Here is a 16,051-nt window from a genome sequence, read left to right on the forward strand (position 1 = left end):
GCAAATTGCAAGTATGCTACCTCTACACATATTGCTTTTAACAGTTTTGCTAGCCACAATTATGTGACAATACTCAATGCTGCAGTTACATCTAATATTAAAATCTATTACAGGTGTCTATTCTAGGACCGGATCATCTCATAAAAGGATATTTGTGACATATACTTTTTAATGAGATACAAAAAGCTGCAGTTCTGATGTTGAAGGCAACTGCTTTACTTTCTAAAACTATAGAAGTGAATTTTGGAAGTTAAGATTTCAAGATGCAAATAAATCTGTGTTAATGATTGCTTTTTTGTCTTAATACTTGCATGAGGATATATCCTCTCCCTCACTCAAGGAAGCTACTGGTGCATTTTGTCTTAAACTCCTTAGTCTGATTTTCATGAGGAGAAACATCTAACTTTTAAAGTGGAAACAAACAATGTATCTCCTTAAATAATAAATACTCTGTTCTGAGTTAAGTTGCAGTGGGGGCTAGGTGTAGCCATGTTAGCAGTGCCCTGTCCCCTTGAATATCTGATTCTATTATACAAAGTAGAATCTTTTCATCTTGGCCCTAAACTGGTAGTTGTAAAACTCCTACTGATTTAAATGGAATTTACATCGGGCCTTTTTCTTTCTTTGCCACACAGCTTCTATACATCTTTCTCCTGCTCTAGAAGATACAGTACTGCTGTTGAAGACAGGACACACGTTGGACAAAAATGTAAGCCGAGATGAAGTGTTAACCGAAAGAATAACTGTGTGCTCCCTGATCCGGACCACTTGGGATTATGGAATACCTCAAGCTCTTCTCTTCCTCTTTCTTTACTGCGTTCCATTTTAGCTTTTTCCTTTTCCAAAGCCCACTGTAGCTCTCTTGATTTTTTCTGTTCGCTGGCCATTGTATCCTTGAGAACATCTAGCTCAGCTGCCTTTTCTTTAACTTCAGTCCTAAAAGAGAAACGGACAACTCCCGGATTAGACAGTAGCTCTAATCCCCATCACGGTGACATTAGTTACTTGATATTTATTCCATCTTGTGCACTGGAAACACTGCTTGTCTAGTAGAGTAATTGCAAAAAGCTAATTTAGAAAAACAAGCCTAACTCAAAAAATAAAAATGGAGTTGAATAACTCAAAAAATGAAAGCATGTGTGTCCATACTATCAGTACTCCATACTGATAATTCTGAGCTGCCATTTAATATTAATTGGTGGCTTAGATGCAGCTAGTTTTAACTTAATCCAGCCACTGGCCAAAATATGCAGGGGAAATACGTCTTGCTGCTATGTCTCACAAAGAAAATTATACTCTGAATTTTCTTCCCCCCTCCCCCCCCCCCCCCCCAAATTTTGCATCAATTTGCAAAGGAATCTGGCTCCTTATGGACTGTAAAGGTTGTAAAGTAATCTGCAAAATAATGCCAATTTAAACTCTGTCTTGATTTGCTACCTCAGAGCTGAACAAAGGCATAAATAATAATGGCTTTATTGAGTGCTAAATATTTAGCCTGTCACCTCTGCTTCTGACAATGCCAAAACAACACTTAGAAGATATGAAATTTTATATGGAAGTACTTGCACAGTCATCTTAACTCTGCAATTCTTTTCTCTATATTCAGTTTCAGAAGCAGAAAAACTTTTAGTAAGTATGGTATACTTGTTAGTTTGTATACGGTAGTATAATGTGTCAAAAATTGATACTAATAAATCACTAGATCAAACTGTGAATTGTATCTTCCTAATGCTCAGAATGACATTTTTTGACAAATGGAACAGAAGCCTGTTCTTTGTCAGATATGTTTTACAGAAAAACTGAGAAGTTTTTTACATTTATTTTATGCACATGTAATTTACATTACATGACATCAACTTCCTTAATAAAGCCAATATTATGATTTGAGACAACATGGAAAAGATCATCTTCACTGTTAACACAAAGTTTGGCACTGAAAGCTGAACCTGATGGTTTCTAGGTCCTTGAAGTGCTTGTGCTGTGCTTTAAGGGTTGCTTCAAGTTCTAGTTTGGCTTGTGCGAGTTCATTCTTCAGCTCAGCACCCATCATTCTCTCCGAATTCAGCTGTTCCTGAAGCTCAGCTGCTCTGTCCTTCATACTCCGGAGCTCCACTTGCATCTCCAGTATTTGTGACTGCTTCTGCTGCATATTATACTCCAGCATTTCTAACGAGAGCACCATTAATATGGAAATTACTTAGCAAGCAAACAACACTCTTTGGGTAGTTTTCCCTAGCACAGAGAATGACCACAAGGCTATCACTAAGAGTGGTATTTTTAAACAGTATATTCTTTCAATAATAATGGACTGAAAGCAAAACCACTTTATAACTTTTGTATTTTCCGAGAAGTTACTTCAATTCTTACACTTTTTTAAAAGACTATGTGCACAACCATACCGATATGTATCAGTTGGATTACGATAGATTAATAGCTGAAGTTAGGTATGTATGTATACTTGTGACCAAATTTTTTGTGACAAAACACTAACTGAGCATTTACTTGACTGGAAGTATACCTGTTCTCTGAACTTTTTGGTTTTTTTTTTGTTCTAATTGCTTCTCCGTTTACTCATTATGACTGACCATCCAACTTGGAGAATTTCAAAGCTGTTGAACCTGAACACTGAAGCACATACATGGAAATTAACCTTAAAATACAAGCTCAATTTTTACAGCAACTGAAATAACTTTGTATCACTTTCAATCTGATACAAGTAGTAAGAACACAGACTATTTTTGTAAAATCAGTCCAATAAGAATTAAAGATTAAAAGTATGCATACTCAGAAAGAGCATCAGAGAGCAAAGAAAGTAGTAAGTTTTCACCTACTGTGTTATGAGCACTGCCATGAAAGCATTTGGAAACAGACATTATTACCACAGAAGTCACCTTGGCTTTTTGAATCCATTTCTTGTTCTCTCTTTGGATTATTTTTCTTACTGTTCATCTGAGCATGTAAGACTTGAATCTCCATCAGCAAGCTTCTTCTGTCTGCACTCTGAAGAGAGTCCATTGCTGCTGTCTGGTTTGTAGCCTATTAGCATCAGAAATGTTTGAAAGTAAAGCTCCAGATTTTATTAGGGTATCTATGGTGTAGATATTACATTTACTTACATATTCATACTGCATATATATTCAAAACATTTTCAATTAAGTCACTATTAAGCCAATATTATAATATTGGGAAGAAATAGTTATTTTTTTATTTTAGTAATCCTACAGCAGCTTCATCACTTCCTCTCCTTACAACTTTCTCTGTATATACAAGCTACCTTTTCATTTAGACAATGCAACATAATTTTAATTAACTTAATGAAATCAAGCTCAGGACAAGTGTGTTTAATTAAAACTGATCTCTCAAGGCTGTATTTTTTTTTAGCTTGTGCATCCAAAATTGTTTTTTTCCCCATACCCCATCAGTGTTTCTTTTTAAAGGCACCTCTTCTTCCTACAAGTCTTTGTTTTCACCCTTATACTGTCCAAACTACTAGTAATACAGATATTTTAAAGTGGATTTGTACATTCGAAATTAAAATCTAATTTAGACAAACACACTTTGACTGAAGTATGGTTTATATTACCTGCTCCTGCAGTCTGTGCTCTAACTGATTCATCAATATCACTGCATCTCTTGTGCCCAGCTCTGCAAGTTCAGTTTGAAACGCAGCAAGAAGAACATTTTGTTCTCTCACAAAAAGCTGCTGAATAGCATGCAGAAGTTCTCCTCGCCAGTCTGAGACACCTTCAGGAGATTCAGCACTTGCATAAATCTATAGTGGTATAAAAACAATTTAAACAGCAGAATTCAAAGTTTCCATCAAGAATGGTCATTATCATTTTATGTGCAGTGTGTGTTTTCAGTGGAATACTGAGCCTTCCTTACTCAGTAGCTGAATAACATTCATTCATACAAACGGATGTATTTTCTGTACACATTATCGTTTCTTCTGCATACACAAATGCTAATCTTTCATCTGTGTTTTAGATGGAAGCAATTTAGCTTTTTGTAACTGAAAGCTTAGCCCCACGTAGTTAATATTTATGTTACTGTATGACACTATCCTTTTAATTTTTATGATGTTATCAGTATGCTGCTAGGCTCCCACAGAGCTACTTGGCAGTGTGCAGATACTGTGTATGAAGAAGATTTAATTCTGAACTGATATAAAGTTAATCTTGTTAATAGCATCCAAGTTTTACTATACCAATATGCAACAACATTAAAAAATACACTTTAATGGCCATTGGAAACATGCTTTCAAAATAGAACTATTTAAAAAAGGTGGATTATACTCAAAGGCTACAAAACACAAATGCAAGCTACAATTTAAGATACATTTTATCACCAGAAAATATGGTAAGCTGTTTTACCATGTATTTTTAAAATCTTCGGCCTTACAGCAGTATATTTAGACCATTTAAGCCTGAACTGTAAATGTGCCTTACAAGGTAATCATCAATTATTTTTTATTTAGATAGAATCTTATGATATTATTTATACCTCAGCTTCTCTATGAAGTTGCATTTTTGCAATTAGGTCTTTCAAAGATGAAATGGTGCTTAGAAAAGCTTTCCTTTCTTCAAGCCAAGATTCTGGCTCTTGCTTAAGAGATGGCATCTCCCTTTCACCATACGGAAATTCAGTGAGAGACAGCACCTGGATGCCTTCATGATGGACTGCTCGCAGCAAACCCTACAGTGAATGCATGAAGAAATCAGTAATGCCAGTCCTCAGGATAGTAATAATAATCTTATTTGTTTACTTTTGTAATATAGATAATAACTCAACACCTGTTAATAACAATCTGCAAAATTGTGTAGTACATGCTCATGACATTAACACAGAGTAACTACAATAAATAGTAATTATTTCTCAAAATAATAACTGAAAACAAGTTAAACCCCCTCATATTTAACCTAACTTAACATGAAAGTTAAATCAGAAGTTTTTTTAAAATGTATTAAAATAGCCGACACTTCAAAACTTATCTAAAGGCCTCTCTTTTTTACTAATCAAGCAGCAGCTTATCTAAGCTTTTGGCAGTATCACTCTTGCTCCACAATAAAAATGATCATTTCTATTTTACCTTAATTTTTTTTGGAAGTAAATCTGTTGAAGTTTCACCTTCATCTATTCCTTCAGATATCGTGTCAGATCCCTGGGTCTGAGCAAGATACATTCCCTGACTCCAGTCTGAACTGGAGTCTAAAATAAAAGAAAAGAAAGATGAAAGCTGGATTACTGTGAAACTTTGAAGAAAAGGCATCAAACAATTATTTTTGTCTGTTGTTGTAACAGGTGGTTGCATGTCACCGGAGCTGGTTTTAAGCCTGGAGACTGCCTGTTTTGTACTGTTTCTTTTTCAGGTTCAAAGCAGTTACAGCAAAGCCAAACTAAACCAAACCAAACCAAAAAAAAACCAACCAAACAAACAAAAGAAACCCCAAACCTAAAAATCCTAGTTTATTTGTAAAAGAGAAACAACTTCTTGCACAAACACTTCTGTCAAATGAATTCCTCCTAATATGCTTAGGCTCTGCCTATGAAAGGAACCATGTAAGTTATTTTTATTGCTCTTGGAGAAGTCAGTGCTTATTATCTCCCACTGCTAGGGAGCTGTAGCTTTTAAATTCTATCAAGAGATGATGAAGCTATGCTGAAGAGGTAATGTAACATGTGAGAAGAATGTAGGAACTTCAGTGTGAATAAAAAAGTTAGCATCTGGTGCCTTGATGCAACCCATCTCCACTCTAGTAATCTTCCTTCCATAGCAAATTAAGAGACATGGCATGCTCTGCATCTTTTGCTAGCTCAGCAGGCTTCTGCTTCAATATGGGGAGTAGCTGTTTTTATTTCTTAGAACACAAACTCTCTAATGATAAACTTAGTATTAAAAAAGCATATTTAATTAATAATGCTGTTTGAAAGAATATAACTTTTCTTACCACTGGAACCTCCATCTCTACCTTGATATGGTAGAGAACGTGTTAATCCAGAAACTGGGATCCCCTATATGTAGAAAACAGAATAATCAAATCTTTTATCACTGCACATGCACTCACAAGAAGGGAGCTGATTTTAAGGAGCAGGAAACAACATAAGCCTCTTTGTCTAGTTTCCACTGCAACCAAAGTAATCAAAATGGAGATGAGAAAGATGGTATTCAATAGGGTGACCTACACTTGTCCACACTTCACAGAGCGGGACAGGTCCAAGGTAGTAGCATATGGAAGCAACTTAAATTGCTGAAGAAGGGGTTCATAATCTCTCCCTAGACTACAGAAACATTAGAATACTTAGAAGCTTTATAATGAACATGTGATGGTTCACACTTAATGGACTTTAAATGGGGATTTCTGTAGCAAGAGTGAAAGCAAGAACCAAAGCAGTTCAATGAATATAAAATTGGATACATACCTCTTTAGCTTGTAGACTTTCTATTACTTCCTTTAAAGTATTACATTCTTCAGTCAGTACTTGCACTGCAACAAACTTCTCTCTTTTTAATGCTTCAGATTCAGAGATATGTCTTGTCTCCATGTCCATGATTTCAGCAGCATGGAGTTCTTGCATTTGATCAATTTTATCAGTAAATTCTCTTATGATCTCTGCAATCTCTTCTGAAGAACATCCACTCTGCAGATCATTTTGGATTTCTGCATTTTTAACAAGAACTGGTAAAGTTTGGATACAGCTGTTTATTTCCATAGCCTTGTCTGTCTGTGATGATGAGCTTTTTCTAACTGGAGTAGGCTCACTGTCTAACAAATCACATGCTATTTCTGCATCCTTTTTGCTTTCAGGTTTTGCCGTTTCCTTGTCTTTTCTCACATAACTTGCAAGTCTCTCTTCTGCTTGAACTAGATTCTCTTTGACTTTGCACAGGTCTTCCTGAAGGTGTATCAGACTTGCTTCTTTCACCTGTAAATATGGAGAATCTGAATTGCAGTCCTTCCAAATACTTAAAGTAAGTATCTAAAACCCAAACAGCCCTCTATACCATTAGACCTCAGTTTAGTCCTATTTTAAAGCAGCTATGACACATGGTAGCAAATACCAGCTCTCAAGAAATACAGCTCCAGATCCACTGGTGCACTGTAGTGGCCTGTAAAACTACTATGCACTTTGGCTACAAGTGAAGGTTTAGTCTACAGCACCAGTTCTGTTCCACCAACAGTAGGTACTGAGTGACTGTTTTTCTTAGTGGCATTATCAGTACAAGATCAAAAAAACTTATAGCATGCATATTTGCACAGGAAGTCCTGCATAACCATTTACTTTAAACACAATATGGAACAATCCAGTTCTTACTGCTAGCTCTTGCTGAAGTTTTTCTGCCTTTTCTCTGTAACTGTTCAGTTCTTCCTTAGCAGCAGCTGCCTCTTCTTTAAGTTGCTCTAGTTCAAGTTCATTAATAAGCACATTTTCTTTTTGACTTCCCAGGAGTTGTGCCCCTACCTACATGGCAACACAAGACATGGAAAATGGTACACAAGACATGGAAAATGGTAAAGAATCTTACAAATAATCAACTATTAACAGCATGGATCGCTTTCACGCCAACCTACAAAAGCCACGAATGAGAAAACCATAGGGGAAAACAAGTGTATGTTACTTGGATTAACATAGCCTCAAAAAAATTAAGACTTAAAGACTATTTTCCTAGATTAACTCCCACAAACTGGACAAGTATGGGAGGAAAGACTGTCTTCTTACAGGTTACTGAACTGCAAGGAGAAATTGGCTACACCACGTAGAAAGAACATGGAGGAAGGGGAACAGAGAGTAGGAAATGAAATCTGATAATACTTTTAAGCCTATAAGACATTTATGACATTCATTCAATCTATACTTGGATGAAGGTCTTGGAACCTTTTCCAGTCCAGCACTGGGTTCCATGATGTCTCTGAACTCAAGAGTTTCAGCAATTAAGCCCATGTTTGGGCTATCAAGTACAGAAAACTTTGACTGAAGCTTTTAAATTCAAAGGCAACACAACCAGTGGTGGATGGAAAACAGGACAAATGTATACTGGTAAAAACCACTGATGGGAAGTATCTTTGGAATCAAGACAGGAAAGCAAGAAAACGTAAACTAAAATCAAAACATACATAAACAAACATTGTCCCTTCTGTCCCCACAAAAAAAAAACAACAACAACAATCCGTACAGGCACAAAGTACTATCACTCACCATTCTGAACCCTCTCACATATAATCATTATCATTTTGTTTTTTACTGATCTACCATGTCGTGTAAAAGTGTAGTTCACTCCATTCTATGTCAATTCAAAGACAGAGTAACAAAGTATATGACCAAAATTTAAAATCACGCTATATTTGTGAAAGGCAAACTGCTTTTGATGCAAAATGGAAACTGATACTGGGGTTCACCTAAAAATAACATCCTTCTCTTCTCTGTAACACCAGAAGTAACACAGAAATAAAAGTCTACTCAAAACAGCAGAATATTCCTATTACTAGTCTCATTAAGAAGTTTTTCAGTCAGTATAGTTTACATGAAATAACTGATTTCAGTGAAAACAAGCCAAAAGAAAATGGCATCTACCTGACATGTCTGCATTTCTTCTTGCTTAATGTATTTCTGAATCTCTCGTTTGTGCTTTTCTTGAACCTCTTCTAGTAACTGTTGAAGTTCTAAGAGTCTTTCTTCTTTCACTTTAGCTTCCTTTTGTGCAACTTCTACATTTTCTTTTTCTAGCTCCAAGGTCTGATTTACAGTTGCCAGTTGATCCTCCATCTCACTAAGCCTCTGTTTTAAGACTGAGAATTTTGATCCCATCTCATTTTCAGTTCTATCACTCAACCCTTCTGTTTGGGCATTCTCGCTTGCTTTCTCTACGTATTTTGAAGATTCCTGCATTTCCTGCATGTATTTCCTTTGCTCTTGAACTGCATTCAGCTGAACCTGACTCACAAAAGCAGCAGCAACATTTTCCACTAGTATCTTTTCTAGTTCTAATATTCTCTTTTTAAGTGTTTCTCTTTCACCTTTTCCTTGCTCTTTCAGGGCTTTTATTTCATTGTAGGACTGACACAGTTCTGAATCTTTTTCCTTAATGCATGCCTGAAGTTGCTGCAGCTGTACCTCCATCTTGCTAATAGCGACTCCTGTGTTCTCATCTGAAGACGCAAGCTGGGACTGATCTAGCAACCCTACCTTCTCACATAAGCCTTCTTCCACCTTTTCAGTGCCCCCATCTTCTGGTTTTTCCCTATCACCTTTCATCAGTGCACACTTATATTTCTCTGTTATTCTTTCATGCTCTTTTTTTAACATACTTATTTCTTGCTTTAGCTGGTTCATTTTTAACTTGGTTTCCTCAAGCTCATTCTTTGCTCGAGACACCTCTACATTTGCGCTTTCTACTTGCTTCTCCAAAGCTTCCTTTTCTGCCAGAACTGTTTCAAGGGTGTGTTTTAGACTCTCAGCATCTTCCTGTAAAGCAGCAATGTCTGCAGGTACTGTTGGCTCAATATTTGCCAGTTCCTGCTGAAGCTTGTCGATAACATCATTCAGCTGCTCTACTTCCTCGTAATTTTTCTTCTTCACACACTCTTGATCACTTTTCAGACATTCTACCTGGGCTTCAAGCTCCCGAATATGTTCATTCTGCTCTTCAACAACCTGGGAAAAAAAAAGAAAACAAAGAAAAGAAAAGAATTTCATAATGGGCAGCTACTAAAACCTCAGATAATTTTTCTCCTGGACTTCAGCAACAGTTTAATAAACTATTGTAACATCTTGTAAAAGAAAGTGTGCTGTCTGTGAATTTCTTGATGAGATGTCTCTTGTAAAGCTTTATGAGCACCAGGACATCTTCACTAAGACCCACAAAGTAGCCAGCGATCATAATGAACTACAAACTAGGTATGAAAGCATCAAATGACGTGAAAGCATTTGTAATATTCACAGACATCCGAAACACTGAAGAAACAAAGTGGATATATTTTCTTAAGGGAATGCCTGGATATCTGAAATGAACAGTGCTTCTACACTGAAAAAGGCAGAAGTAAATCTGTCAAAAATATTTAGGAAGAGATGTGATGAAATACAATGTTAAGGTACCTACAGGAGGTAGGAACTCTAAAACGGCCTTTCAGAAATACAAAGAATAAAAAAAGAAGAGGAATAGAAGAAAGATGACTAAATTAATTACTAAAATAGCCATGCTTTTTCCTTCATTTCTCAATACTTTGTTAGGTTTAGTTAGCTAAATAGAATAAGACAACTGTGTAATAAGTATATGTATGAAAAAAATTTACAAATGTGACCATATAAATTATAGAATTTGTAACCTAGAATGTATCTTTAAAAATCCACAGAAACTAGAGGAAGCTCAAAACTACTTGATAAAATGTGAAGTCATTAATTTTCAGAAGAACAGAACAGTGATCCTGGTGATTGCTATCAACAGCATAACAGTTGCTCTTCTTCATAACATTATGGAATAAAGGACCACTGAAGGCAAATACAGTAATTAAAAGAAAAGCACTTAGTGGGATGAAGATGTCCAAGGGACTAGGAAAGGGATTAACCTAAGAACAATCAATTAATATTTAATACTGATCTCATAATTAAGCAGAGTATTTAATGTCCTGGAAAATATAACTGAGTAAGAAGATGAAATTAAGAAATGAAATTTTATATAGCAGGAAAAGAAGCAATCATTAAAATGAATCATATGTGAATCCTGCGTATTTTTCTCAAGAGAAGGAAATATAACTGTATTACCGTGGTTATTGTATAATGCAGAACAGGTCTGGATTCTTAAAGTATGATTTTTCCTAAATCCAATTTCCTAAACCCAATTCAAAGTTTATTCATTATTCACCGAGGTTCATTTTGCACAGATCTTAGTGAAATTATCCAGCTTGGACGCAGCCCTATTTTAGTGGACTCAACAGTAGAATGTTACCCTATATTGAAGGTTAACAGAACTACTGTTCTCACCTTACTGAGTAATACTTGCTTCAGGGTAAAAGCTTATGACTAATGCATGTTTACATTTAAAATGGCCAGAATGAAAATTTCATCCACTGAAAAAATTCCATTTTCTTTCTATGAAAAAATGAAAAGTGAGAGCCTGTTTCTGGTCTCGCATCAATGAACAGTAAGTAGACTTTCTGTTGAAATCAAATTCTGTTGAACAGCATTACAGCTGTATAAAATGGAATTAATCCAGAAGCAGCAGCTTATTATCATAAATACACATAATTGAATGGTGAATATATGAACGGAAATCTACACGTGTTAAATCTCAGTAAATAAAAGAAAGGTGAATCTGATTATGTCCTTCTTGCTCTCCATTTCTAACAAAACACAGCTTTTTTTTTTTTTTTTTGCACATCCACCATGCTCCAAACTGGATTAAAGATGTTGGCAGCTTTGGTATGTATGAGAGTAAAGGATTTAGACAGCTCATGGAGCACAAAAGTTTAACTGCTAAAAAACTCCATAAAATCAAATGTGACCCAACACTGAAATGTAACACTGAAAGTAAGTCTTTGTAGGGCAGACAGTAGAATGAATGTTGAGAAGAATACAGAATGAACAAGAATTTAAAGCAAAAACTCAAGCAGAAACTAGGCAGAATAATAAAAAGAAAAGTAAGCAAATAGTACCCTTCAAAACAGGAAAAATAGATTAGGGTTAAAGTGTTGCTTGAAACTGGAGCATCTGCGTGTTTAAATTAAAGCAGCAATGGAAGATAATTTACATGGTGGGGGGAAATTAGGGTTTTTTTTCTTTAAACATCTAGCAACACAAAGTAGGACTCCAAAAAAGATTTCAAAAGTATGTACTTTGTTATCAGTTGTGGCTTCAAGTTGCTGTTGCAGTTTTGCTATTTGTTCATGAAGATGATCTATTTCCTGCTCCTTTTCTCGCATGATGTGAGCGAGCCTCCCAGCCACTAAGTGATGGTCCTTTATGGTGCATTTTTCAGATTTCTGGATAGCTAGTCCCAGGATTTCCATTTCATCCTACCAAAAAAGCCCCCACAAACCCATGTTACAGTAGTACATAACATTTTCTGCATATTCTTGTATGAGTATTTAAGGCATAGCAATTAATATCAACAAACTGCATGGAATAAGAATTACAAGAGTTTATTAATATTTTACAAGTTGAACTGTGAAATGCTTGAGAGAGAATTTTATATCTTGGCTTTTTTCTAATAATGCATTTCTAGAACAAAGCTCTGGGCTTCTCTGTAACACACCTTATATAATTTGTTCTCCTGTTCAAGTTCTTGCAAGCGTGTAGTGGCCTCCTTTCGCTGAATTTCTAGTTGCATGTGCAATTGCTGCACTTCTTCATTTTTATTTTCTAGCTCCTCTCTGAACTGTTCCAGTTGTTCTTCAAGGTTTGTCACCTATGTTTCCAAAACAAAGGGTAGCAAAGGAGTACACAGTCATATCAAAAATTAAATGTCCTAATTTTCAAGTGCAATGTCTACAGTAAACTGGTTTGGTATGCAGAAACAGAAGTGTGCTTTTAAACTGAATGGAATTTTAAAACTTACTAAAAATCAGCTGAAAGCTCTCTGTTTTTCATTAACTGGACTCAATTTTGGTTCTAGAAATGCTCTTGTAAGTCATTAGCATTAACATAGACAATAATAACAGTTATCTTAGCTCACAAGGGAATTTCAAAGGCATTTGGACTGCTATCTCTCCAATCTGTTAAAAAATTTCACCTTTATACCTCACTAAACTCAACTGGAAAGCAAAAGCTAATAAATCAAAATGTCAGCAGAAACATGGAATATTTCACAGGTTTTACCTCCTTTTCCTTTCTGTCCACAGCTTCTCGTTCAGCTTGCAGTTGCACTTCAAGAGGTAATTCTCCCTTTACTATGATGGTGCCAAACTGTTTCCTTTCCTCCACCTTTAAATATAAATAATAGTAATAATGAACAGATAAGAAAAAGATATACTGTTTTGTTCTCAAGAATATAAGAAAGTAGCAACTAAATGGTAGTTTTAGACCAAACAATACCTTTTGCAAGTTGTCTGCACTGATGATTAAGGCTTGTTCCAGTTCTCTTATTCTGCATTCTAGTTTCTCAATTTCTTCATTTTGTTCTTGTATATCTCTCTGAAGTTGCTCCTTAGAGAGCAAAAGCTCACTGCATTTGTCTGTTTTTTCTTTTAGATGATTTGTTAACTGTTCAACCTGGTGATAATATAGCAAGAAGATGAATATGTTGTACCAGATTGGAAGGGTTTGCTAGCAATAGCAACAGCACTAATTTCTGACAGGGAAAAAATACCTCTTTTGTTTTTTTCCTCAGAACAAAACTCCTATTCTTTAGGTGAAACAGAATATGAAGTTAGGATACTGTAGTGCTACATCCAACAAATTCAAACAGCATTTTTTAAGAAGTGATATGTTCTGTGCTGTATCACCTACTCTCTACAACTGACCTTGTCTTCTGAAGCCTTCAGATTCTCTAGTCAGTTAAAAGCAAGTAGTATGGCATCCCTATGGAGCCCACTAAAAAGACCTTTAACATCAACAAATGGAATGTCTTGACCCTAAGGTCAAGATGCTATTTGCACCTTTGAGGAATATCATAGTAATAAAAATCTGTGACAAAATTATTCAAAATAAGGAGTTGATTAGTGACACAAAGACCCACTGAGCTTTAGGATATGCTTTTAACATTGAAAAGAATTGTCTTGCGAATCAGGAAGTTTTGGTTTCTTGATGTGTTAGATACATGGGACCAAACAGGTGTGATGGATGATATAACTTCACCTTCTGTAGGAGCATATTAAAAGAATAACTGAAGTAGTTAGGAGATAGAGATAGGAATGATCCCAGTTCCAGCAGTATTTCAGAAACAATTAATCAAAATTAGAGATGATTAAGATCTGTAGCAAATCCATGGTACTAGGCCCAATGCAGAGTCAATACCCGAGTTAAACTAAGCAACTGAGCACAAGACATGGAAAGTAATGTTTGTCCCACTCAAAAAACTGATTTCAGTATTTACAATTAGGACATTAAAATGTAGCCAAAAGGTAGAAGGCTCAAAGCATTTCAATAGATAGGAGAGAAGAGGCCCAGAACATAAAGCTGACAGGATGGCATTATTGATGTTATCCATCCATGAGTAACATTAAAGTCTAAAGTGACCACAGAAAAGTCCTGAGAGAGAAATGGTAAAAGAAAAATCAAGTCTAGAGCAAACCCTTTATGACAACCCTCCCTGGAATAAGTTGACAGAGTATAGCTGAAACAACAGTAAAAAAAAGAAATGGTTATCAACAGTAAATGCTCACAGCATTCAAGCAAAGCAGAAGAGCATTTCAGAAACCTTACAACTGTGAAAAAATAAAGCTGCTACCTCAGAAAAGTATGAGAAATAATGACAAAATGTATTATTTATTATCCAAGTAACTTCATGACATCAAAATATACTATATAGTAAGACTATGTGCCTCACTTGATAAAAATTAAATGTAAATATAATACACCATTGAAAATTCTCACTATAACTTGTAATATATCTCTAAATTAGTTGATACACAATGTTGCAGCTGTTTGCAGACATTATCTTATTGTTTATCTATCTAATCTAATTCAGAAGCACCTAATATAAATCTCAGATTTTTAACCACAGTTATAGCTACCTTTCATTTTAAAGCATGCTTTAAATTTTCATTGTAGCATATCTGCCAATTGAAGATACATACATATATGTATGTGTGTGATAGATCAGGAGGATTTTTACATACAGATTCTGTACAAAAAAAAAGGGGGGGGGCAATTTTTAGTATGCTGTCAAATTACGAATTCACATGCTACCCATGCCCCAAATTTTAACCAGACAGGTAACAAAATGAACTCAAAATGAACAACTTGGATTCAGGAAAACTACACATGCTAAAAAGTCTCTGCCATCTGTAGAACGTGTCAACAGAAGAGGAGTGTGCACACAAACTGCAATAGAAGGAAACAGGGAATTGCTCCCTATGTGTTAAGCACTCAACTAATTCCAGAAGATGCATTGTTACAGACTGCTGACAACCATATCACATAGTGCTGACTGAATACTTTGACTGAGATTTCTTACAAACTTTTTGTACTGAAATGTATAAACCCTCCCCTATGAATTACACTTCTAAATCTGAGACTTGCAAGTAATTAACTATTTCTACAACTTACATCTCACACACTTCCAACTTCTGTTCTATTACTGCCTATGATCCCGAACTATATAATACAGAATACTAAATATTGATAATATTTAAGAATTGAATTACAAAAACTGAACTACCACAGGAAGAACTTTAATTTGCAAATCTCAGTGCAACCTAATAAGAGAAATTTTAATATTGAAAATCAGCCAAGAAAATAATGCAAATGTATCTGCCCTGCTCAAAAAGCAGGACAAAAGAAAAACTACAAAAACTAAAATGCAATTGAATTGACTAACAGGCCATCAAATAAAACATGCAAGAGCTTCATAATGTATAGCATTTGCACTGCTTCAACTTTTCTTGATTTTGCTGGATCTAAGAGTTTTCTGAGACTCCCCTGAGCTGCTGTTCTATAGTCACTAAATATGTTTCAGTGGAGACAGGCCTCCACCAGGGAGCTTCAAGTGTACATAGACAGCGCTACTACATCTCAGGTGCTAAACCTTGGTAACTCAATTACTTCAGTTTTGTACCTGTGCTATAAACAGGATGTCACAAAACAGCATAAAAACATATAAAATTGCTAAAGTAGTCCTGAATGTTTCCACAGGCTTCTGAAAAAAAAAGTGGATTTTCTAAATTAAGTCATATGAAAGAGCATTTTTCAAAGTTATGAAGTCACTGTATGTCTACTAAAAACAACCAACCAACCAATAAACCCTGAAAACAGAGGTTCACTACTTTCCCCCAGTACCTTACCCGTCATTCTAAGGGGATTTACCTTCCTGGTTTGTAAATAGATGCAGATCAGGTACACCATAAAGTAGCTTCATTACGGTCTCTTAACAGCTGTCAACTTGTCATTTATATTCATT

The 16,051-nt window shown here is 35.5% G+C and overlaps 1 protein-coding gene across 12 annotated transcripts in view; it reads right to left on the bottom strand.

Annotated features, from left to right (window-relative positions):
- Positions 1-16,051, bottom strand: part of AKAP9 (A-kinase anchoring protein 9) — a 110,026-nt gene that overhangs the window by 9,796 nt on the left and 84,179 nt on the right. For 10 of the 12 annotated variants that reach the window (XM_057432766.1, XM_057432763.1, XM_057432761.1 and 7 more), the window contains 14 exons: positions 13,027-13,203; positions 12,811-12,915; positions 12,248-12,400; positions 11,829-12,008; positions 8,572-9,651; positions 7,315-7,461; positions 6,421-6,924; positions 5,949-6,012; positions 5,090-5,208; positions 4,504-4,695; positions 3,584-3,772; positions 2,892-3,036; positions 1,947-2,166; positions 786-936 (listed from right to left, as the gene is read on the bottom strand). In XM_057432766.1, coding sequence (XP_057288749.1) covers positions 786-936; positions 1,947-2,166; positions 2,892-3,036; positions 3,584-3,772; positions 4,504-4,695; positions 5,090-5,208; positions 5,949-6,012; positions 6,421-6,924; positions 7,315-7,461; positions 8,572-9,651; positions 11,829-12,008; positions 12,248-12,400; positions 12,811-12,915; positions 13,027-13,203 — 3,426 coding nt within the window. The remainder of the gene's footprint in view (positions 1-785; positions 937-1,946; positions 2,167-2,891; positions 3,037-3,583; positions 3,773-4,503; positions 4,696-5,089; positions 5,209-5,948; positions 6,013-6,420; positions 6,925-7,314; positions 7,462-8,571; positions 9,652-11,828; positions 12,009-12,247; positions 12,401-12,810; positions 12,916-13,026; positions 13,204-16,051) is intronic. The other 2 variants (XM_057432758.1, XM_057432762.1) reach the window with 2 other exon arrangements.

The sequence above is a fragment of the Pezoporus wallicus genome, unplaced genomic scaffold (assembly GCF_028554395.1).
Source record: "Pezoporus wallicus isolate ANWC-B61680 ecotype Strahan unplaced genomic scaffold, APGP_CSIRO_Pwel_v1 scaffold_2584, whole genome shotgun sequence".
Lineage (NCBI taxonomy): Eukaryota > Metazoa > Chordata > Aves > Psittaciformes > Psittacidae > Pezoporus > Pezoporus wallicus.